The sequence below is a fragment of the Atta colombica genome, unplaced genomic scaffold (genome assembly GCF_001594045.1).
Source record: "Atta colombica isolate Treedump-2 unplaced genomic scaffold, Acol1.0 scaffold69, whole genome shotgun sequence".
Taxonomy (NCBI): Eukaryota; Metazoa; Arthropoda; class Insecta; order Hymenoptera; family Formicidae; genus Atta; species Atta colombica.
In genome coordinates, this window is record NW_017259560.1 from 484,990 (window position 1) to 494,031 (window position 9,042).

Sequence of the window (9,042 nt, forward strand, 5' to 3'; positions counted from 1 at the left end):
TGCAAAAATAACGGATTTCTTTTTACTACACCTAATAATATGTATATATTAGATTGACAAGGAAAAAAAATTATTTTTTTTAAATTGACCTCTCAGCTCAAAAGCTTACATTTCATGCCAAAAAACACCCCTAAATTTTTATCAAAAAATATTAAGATTTAAAGATCGCTAGTGAACGATTTTTAAATCAAAGATTTTTCTTAAGGTTCCTGACTAATCGCGGCGGCCATGTTGGAATCGTAATGTCAGAAACAAGAAATGACACGTTAATTTATGTTACGTGCCATTTTTAAATAAAAACAATTTGGATGAAACGAAAAGATCACTTTAAAACACTTGTAAAAATCGATAAAAACTATCCTTTCCTCCAATCCTCCCTTGACAGTCAGTAAAAGGCACGTAAAGTGAGCCTAATTTCGAACAGAAACATAGTTTGAACAGCTTAAAATGAATGAATACGCTTTTACGTATCAAATTTCAGGAACTATAATTCCTGCTCATTTGTAGAACTTTCATAAGTATGAGTTACGTCACATTTTCAATTAAGCAAATAATAACGAAATGGCATGCAGCACAAATTTCGTTGTCAAAATGTCACTTTTCTACACCTAAGTTCAGCCATTTATCGTGGTGAGGTGTAACATACACACACAAGCCCATGTACATGTGCTCGCTTTTGGCGCACCAAGAACGCGAATTTGGCTATTTTCATAAGTTAATAACTCGTTAACCATTGCGACAATTGTAAAATGGTAGAGAAATTTTCTTCTCAGTTTAGTTCCTGTGCGAAAGACTTATCACTAGTTTCTAAATACTCTGTACGCACGCACGCACGCATGCACAATGTCTCAAAAATAGGGTAGGAGCTGCTTTGGGAACGTAGAATAGGTCAAGGGGAATAAAAAAAAAATCTTATATCATTTTGAGATATTCGCTGTAATTTTTGAATTAAAATAGGAAATTTTAAAATAGGAAACGTCTAAGCCAATACTTGATCAAAAAGTTCCGGAATTCATTCAGAAAATTCAAAATACAGTTTTATTTATCAAAAGTGATATTGTCCCCTTCAAAGTACTCCCCATCGACTGCAACGTACTTATGCCAGCGCTTGATCCAGCTCTCGAAACATTTCTGGAATTGTATCGGTATAGCCATCAGAGCCGTCTTCGATTTTTCCATTCCTCCTTTCGGCTGTTAAAACGCGTTCCTCGTAATGGTTTTTTGACTCGATCGAATAGAAAAAAATCAGTTTCCCAGGTTTTCATTTCCAAGGTTTTCACACCATTGAATCCATTTTTAACGCAAAATTTAATACAAACTCGTTATTGAAAATTCAACTCCATTTTTAAAACTGTAAAAAATCGAAAATATGTGCAGAGAGATAGATGTACTCAAGACGGCGTAACTTTTACAAATGTCAAACTATGGTAATAAAATTTGGCGGGAATGTCAATGATAGATGTGGCAACCTAACCAAAAAAACAGAACTCAAATCAGCTGACTCAAAGCATCACCTGGTGATAATTCCGGGAACTTTTTGATCAAGATATGCGCTAAGATTGCGCCACAAGAATTCGTAGCACAGCCTATCTCACTCGAGCCGCCATCGTTGAGTGAAGCGCGATTTTCCTTAATATATGTTTAATTTGATGCAAAAATGGCTTAATCCGGATTTCAAATATACTATATTTTTTTAATCGCTGAACACGATGCAATAATTCATTTAATCTACAATATACGCTTTAAGAAATATAATGATTAATATTATATGAAAAAATGATCAAATTTCGAATTCAAGATTGATTTTAGCAAAGTTCCAAACATTCAAATAGGTCGTTATTCTTTTCAAATTGTAGATCTGTTCACTCAAAACAAGATTTAGTTGGAATTTTTTCGGGACTTTCTACAGGGTCTTTAAAAGTTGCATTTAACTAGATTATAAGACGTTTTTTAAGGATAACAAAATTTGATTTTTTTTATCGTCTTATAATCCAGTTAATTTTAATAATTTTTAAAGACTCTGTAGTCCCAGGAAAATTCTAACTGGATCTTGTTTTAGTGAACAGATCTACACTTTGAGAGGAGTTATCTATCTGAATGCTTAAGACTTTGCTAAAATCGACTTTGAACTCGAAATTGGTCATTTGAAAATTATAGCTATTTTGGACGTTAAGTTGTTGTTTGAGAGTCATTTATGCCAGTCAATGTGTTTTCGTTTGATGAAAATCTGTGTCCTCCGAGCCTAACTTTGAGCCTAGGAAATAGGAAAAAATTATTGGAGGTCAGATCTGGTGAATACAGTGGGTAGTTAATTAATTCGAACTGCAATTCGTAAATTTTGTTATGGCGATTGTCGTTCGATTTTGTCCATTTTTACAAAAACACTGTTATCGACTGGCATAAATGATTGTTAAACAATAAGTGTTCACTAAGTGTTCACAATGGCTGCAATTTTCACAGATATATTATAAAATATATACGATTAGGTAATATCAGAATGGTTTTGACGAGTAATGCCATCGTATTAAGGTTCAAAACTTTTCAAACGATCTTCGTATATGTACCTTTCTTTCTCATAATATACATATGTGTGTGCGTGCGTGCGTGCGTGTGTGTGTACTATTTTATTTTAATACTGTTTTATTTTATATCTTTGATTAAGATTTTAGAGAGTAAGTTGTTAGAGTGAGATAGTTACACAGGCGAAGTATGTATAACTTTCTTTCTCATAAGATTTTCTCATAAGACAAAATTGCTTATGATTAGATTTTATTATAGAGTCTCTACAATGAATAATTACATTTTTTCTTATCACATCTTTGTTTCTAATATTAAATAAATAAATAAATAAACGAAATGATTGTTATATTACATTGGCTACATTCGTTCTGTAGCTTTACAGTAGTTACAGCGCTTTAAGCAATGGATGTGTTCAGCAGAACGCAACAATTTTGCAACCGTTTTATGATCATCTGCTGAACGATCCTAGATGCATTCAGCGTCTCAACATGTTCATTCAGCGGTCACCATGATTTCCAACTACGTTACCCAGAAGGCAATAGTTTTATAACCGTTCTATGATTTAAAAAATCACACATGACTAGCCTTAACATTACAAGAATTATATTTAGAATCTTTATTTTAGACCGCATAGAGAACACAATACTAGAAATTTTAAAATGCCTAACTCGATCGAAACTGGATCTTCATTACTTTAAATAATTTAAACTTGAATTTTACTAATATATACTATATATGTACTTAAGAAGAATTATTAAAGAAATTGATGATCTTATTGTTCTCACAGGTAGAGGTAAGATAGAAATTTGAATTTATACAGATAACTTTTTACTCTCGATTGTTGATTTTTATAATAATAATAAAAAACGTGACTGTATATTAAAATATATTATTCGACAATTTTGAATTTTAATTTTTAAATACAACATTATAGAAATTGGGAATTGTGTGAGATATTAAGATGTCAAATTCTTTATTATTTTATGGAAAAATCTGGACGTATAATAAAAGACAGACATAATCTTATAAGACGAAATGAAAGGATTGATTGAGAACATCGTACAAGTATATGTAAAATTTATATGGCGTTAAATAATGACTAAAAATTAGACAGATTATAATTTTGTTCTGATACTGAAGATGATCTAATCTAAGATCGAAACGTTTATCATTATATTATCGTTATATATGAGAAATAGACTATTGCACTAATATCTTGCGTTGGCTTTTATGCTCCTTAAATATTGGGTATGGGAAAAAGTTCATGGCGTTTTTCCCGCTAGATGGCATTAAATGCTCAGCAGTCGGCAACTACTAATTGCATCGGCAACATTAGACGTGCGTTTAAAAAGTGACATTTTAATCTTTGTTTTGAGTCGAAAAAGATTGAAATCGGTGAAGTGGATCAAAAGTTATTTTATTTTGAAAATGGAAATAAATAAGGAAAAAATTCGCTACATTTTGCAGTATCACTACGGTAAAGGCAAGAATGCTGCACAGGCTTGTGAAAAAATTTGTGCTATTTACGATGAAGATGCTCTATGAAAATCAGCAGCACGGAAATGGTTCGCTCGCTTTCGTGCTGGAAATTTCGATGTGAAAGATGAACCTCGTTCTCCTCGACCAATCACTGAAAAGTCCGATGAAATCATGATAAAAGTCGAGCGTGATAAGCACTTGAGCACTGTGGAAATTGCTAGGGAACTAGGCATCGACCACAAAACAGTTTTAAATCATTTACACAAAGCTGGATACAAAAAGAAGCTCGATGTTTGGGTTCTTCACGAGTTGAATGTTAGGAACATGATGGACCGAATTAACATTTGTGATACGCTACTGAAACGGAATAAAATTGAGCCATTTCTGAAGAGAATGATAACTGATGATGAAAAATGGATCACCTACGACAATCTAATTAGAAAAAGATCGTGGATAAAGAAAGGAAAAAAGGCGCAAGCAATCGCAAAATCTGGATTGACGAGGAAGAAGGTTGTGTGTGTGACTAGAAGGGAATCGTTCACTATGAGCTGTTATGGTCCAATCAAACAATTAATTCCGAACTCTACTGTGAACAACTGCAGAGATTACAACAAGCAATTGAAAGGAAGCGTCAGAATTAATCAATAGGAGAGGTGTCGTCTTCCATCACGACACACTCGACCACACACATCTTTGATGACTCGGCAAAAATTGCGAGAGCTTGGCTGAGAAGTTTTAATGCATCCACTGTATAATTCTGACATAGTACCCTCAGACTATCATTTGTTTAGATCTCTGCAGAATTCTCTCAATGGTGTAAAGCTAGCTTCAAAAGAGGCCTATGAAAATCACTTGAAGCAGTTTTTCGATCAGAAATCACAGAAATTCTATCGCGATAGAATTATGACTCTGCCCCAAAAATGGCAAAATATTATAGAAAATAATGGAGCATATTTGGTTTAAATAAATTGATTTTAATACTCTAAAAAAAACACTTTAATTTTACTAAAAAATCGCCACGAACTTTTTCCTATACCCAATAATTATTTTGACTTGGTCGGAAAGTCGATATTATATAGAATTCGTTTTATAATTATTAATTTGCTGAACAATCCTAAACGCACTCAATTTTTCAACATGTTTGTTCAGCGATCGATATGATTTCCAGTAAAGTAAAAAGTATGTTAAGTCACGAAACGTTGAGCAAAATGGCTGCAAAATGATTGCATCTCTTTAAAATATCAATATCTCAAATATTTGCGTTTCAGGATTTTATATACCATATATATATATATATATTTTTTTTTTAATATAAATCATATTGCGGAATTCAGAGGCTAATTTTTGGATCTCTTTTGTGTTTCATTCAAAATTTCACACAGATTCGAAACAACATAACTCAGAGAATAAGAGTGCTGTCCCATAACAGTCGAAATTTCGGAAAACGGAATTGCGGAAAAGTGATAGAATACTAGATCAATCAATCAGAATTATTAGGATGCTTTACTGTTCGTCTGCATACATGTTAAATACAAGATTATCAAAATTTTTATACGATTCTATAAAAAAAATTCATTATTAATAAATAATGGTTCGATAAGTATTAATATAAGTATTCGTTTTTCCAGCATAATATAACTATTTATAAACTACAAAAATTTCGGACCGACAAGCATGTAATTTTCCCAATGATATAAATGATTATATTTATGCTGGAAAAATGAATATAATATTTATATATGAATGAATACTTATCGAAAAATTATTTATTAATAATGAATTTCTTTTTATACGTCAGAAATTCAATTTCGATAATCTTGTATTTAATGTATAATATTAGGTGTACAACTTTGCTTCCGCCGTTTTTTTTTCCGAAATTCGAGGCTTTATTGTAAAAAACTGGTTATACATTTATGATTCAAAAGTATTGTCCATCGCTGGCCACTACTTTCTCCCATCTTTCAGGTAGCGTACGAATCCCACGTCGAAAAAACTGGTCATCTTTTGAGGCTATTCACGAATCGATCCAATTTTTTACTTCTTCATAAGACCGGAAGTGCTGGTCAGCCAGGCCGTATGCCATTGATCGAAACAAGTGATAGTCAGAGGGAGCAACGTCTGGAGAATACGGCGGGTGGGGTAGGATTTCCCATTTCAACGTTTCGAAGTATGTCTTGACCACTTTCGCAACATTGTCGAGCATTGTCATGCTGCAAAATCACTTTATCGTGTCTCTCGTTGTATTTCGGCCGTTTGTCTTTCAATGCTCGGCTCAAACGCATCAATTGTGTTCGATACCGATCGCCTGTGATTGTTTCAGTCGGTTTTAACAGTTTATAATACGCTACGCCGAGCTGATCCCACCAAATACAGAGCATGACCTTGGACGTCAAAATCACCGTTCTTGAAGCGTTGAAACCACTCACGACACGTTCTTTCATTAATAGCGGCCTCACCATAAGTATTTGAGAGCATTCGATGAGCCTCAGCCACAGATTTCTTCATATTGAAGCAAAAAATTAAAACCTCCCGCAAATGACGAGAATTTGGCTCGTAAACTGACATTTTCAATCGAGAATAACTTTATGATGCAGACACAAATCGACTAATGTTTCTATGGAGTTATGTTGACAGATGCCCAAGTTTGTATGATCTATTTATTTCGACCACCACTTACCGCTAAAGCCATCTATAGGAAAACGGCGGAAGCAAAGTTGTACACTTAATACTATATATGTGCAGACAAATAGTAATGCATCCCAATAATTCTGATTGGTTGATCCCAACCCTATTCCGAGATTCCATTTTCCGAAATTCCGAATTATGGGACAGCACCCTAAGCCTGAAACGCAATATTATGAAGATTAGATATTTGATAAAGAGACGCAATCGCTTTGCAGCCATTTTACTCAACATGTTTCGTTTGCGACTCAGTATACTTTTATTTTGCTGGAGCATGTCAACTGCTAAAAACATGTTAAAAAGTTGAGTGCATTTAGCATGCTCAGCAGATAATCATAAAACGGTTACAAAATTGTTGCCTTCTGCTGCGCAACGCAGCTGGAAATCATGGCGATCATTGAATAAACATGTTGAAACGCTGATTGTTCTAAGATTGCTCAGCAGACAATCATAAAACGATTGTAAAACTGTTGTAAAACTACGTTTTATTGAACGCATTTAATGGATGCATTCAGCAAAAAAAGCAGTTTTGCAACTGTTGTGAAATTCTTCTATATGATTGGTTTATACATTTACTGGTTTATACATAAGCAAAAACCAGTATTCGTATTGAGAATTTTACAATAATTGCAAAGATATAGTTTCTTTGCTGAACGCAACCTTTTTTTCTTCTTATCGAATATTAAATAAGGAAAAGTGATGCTATTACAAAAGTTGTAAGCGCCAAAAGACAATCACTTTCTCGCTGGAAAGCATAACAAATTTTTATATAAATAAAAATTTGAAAAAATAAAAACAGATTGTTTAATACAAAAATAATTTCTTTTATATGTAAAACTAAACGATCCAGTAAGCAGTTTGTATTATTTATATTATATGTATAATTTAAAATTCCTCACTAGGTGCATTTAGAAGCACGACTGCTTACTGAGCGCTCATTGAGCTCTTATATCTGTTTGATCTATATTTTTAGATCTAATATGTCAATCAGATGCAAGAGTTCACTGAGCACTCAGTGAGCGATTCTGAATGCATCTACTGCTTCTACATTTCAAATATGGAAAATGATAGTTAGCAGTCAAAATTAGATTGTTTGATAAATTAAATTTTTACTGTCACAATCTTTTTGGTCATAATATGAAAAAATCTGATTAATTTTATTTAAATCCATGAAAATATGCAGAAGGATTTATAATTTTTATATCTATAGCAGGCCCTCTCAATTATTTATCACATGTACATAGCTTTTTTATAAAAATAAAAATTTTAAATATTGTAGAGAAAAAAAACATAGTTAAATTATGTTATATTTGCATACATTAAAATTTTATGACATTGTATATAATTTATAACATACATTAAAATCTTCTCTGAATCATAGAATTATTTGTATGTTTATTTCTTTTCTTTTTCGTTTTATAGATAAAAGAAGAAGAAAAAAAAGAGAGATGAAAATAAAGCGCAGTAAGTCTCTTTCTCCTGAACCATCTAGTAGCAGAGATATAAAACGTATAAAGCTTGAAGAAATTGCAAATCTAAATAGATCAACATCTCTGCATATCCTTGAATTCTCGGATGATGTTTTACTTAATATATTGAAATATTTATATCCACAAGATCTTATGACAATCAGCTTGTGAGTTATATTTATCTATGTTATATCTGTTGTGTCTTCTACTTATTTATTTCTTTAAATCATAGATGTTGTCAAAGATTTGCACAATTAACGCAAGACAGAACTCTGTGGAGAAGAGCAGATTTTCGAACAAAGCCCATATATCTAGAAGATTTGAATCAATATATGAAGTTTTTGCAACCAATAACAATGAGTTTGGCAATGCGTGGCAATCTGATTTCTCGTGAACGTTCATCTCTTACACAAAGATTCTTTAATAATGTGAAAACACTATGTGATCAACTCAAAGAATTGATCATTGAAGAATATTATATCAATGGAGATAAGGTATATTTTATGATAGAAATGATTTTATGATAGAAATGATTATAAGTAATATTATAAGTAATATTCTTGGTTTTAAAATGTTAGAATGTATTTAATATTTTTTTCTGCCTGCTTTCTTTTTTTCTATCATAAAATATACATATAATTTATTATAATGTGCGACTTTTACAGATTCATATAACAGATTTTCCATGCACTATTGAAAAGCTTTCATTAGAAGGTTGCAAAATGAATTACTTACAAAGCAATAAATCTTATTTTTTTAAAATGGATCTTCACATGCCTAATTTGACAGTAAGTTGATATTTTAATCATAATTAGATAAAGCTTTTAATATTAAAATGATGTACTGTTTTGCATTTTATTTCTCATTATTTCTTTTTTATTTGTATATATTC

General features: G+C 32.0%; 1 protein-coding gene across 1 annotated transcript in view; it reads left to right on the forward strand.

The window, feature by feature from the left end:
* The window catches only part of LOC108692304, a 23,205-nt gene that overhangs the window by 3,240 nt on the left and 10,923 nt on the right, over nucleotides 1–9,042 (forward strand). Inside the window, exons 2-4 of the mRNA XM_018200492.1 lie at nucleotides 8,104–8,317; nucleotides 8,383–8,644; nucleotides 8,816–8,938. Of these exons, the coding sequence (XP_018055981.1) occupies nucleotides 8,130–8,317; nucleotides 8,383–8,644; nucleotides 8,816–8,938 (573 nt within the window). The 5' untranslated portion in view covers nucleotides 8,104–8,129. The remainder of the gene's footprint in view (nucleotides 1–8,103; nucleotides 8,318–8,382; nucleotides 8,645–8,815; nucleotides 8,939–9,042) is intronic.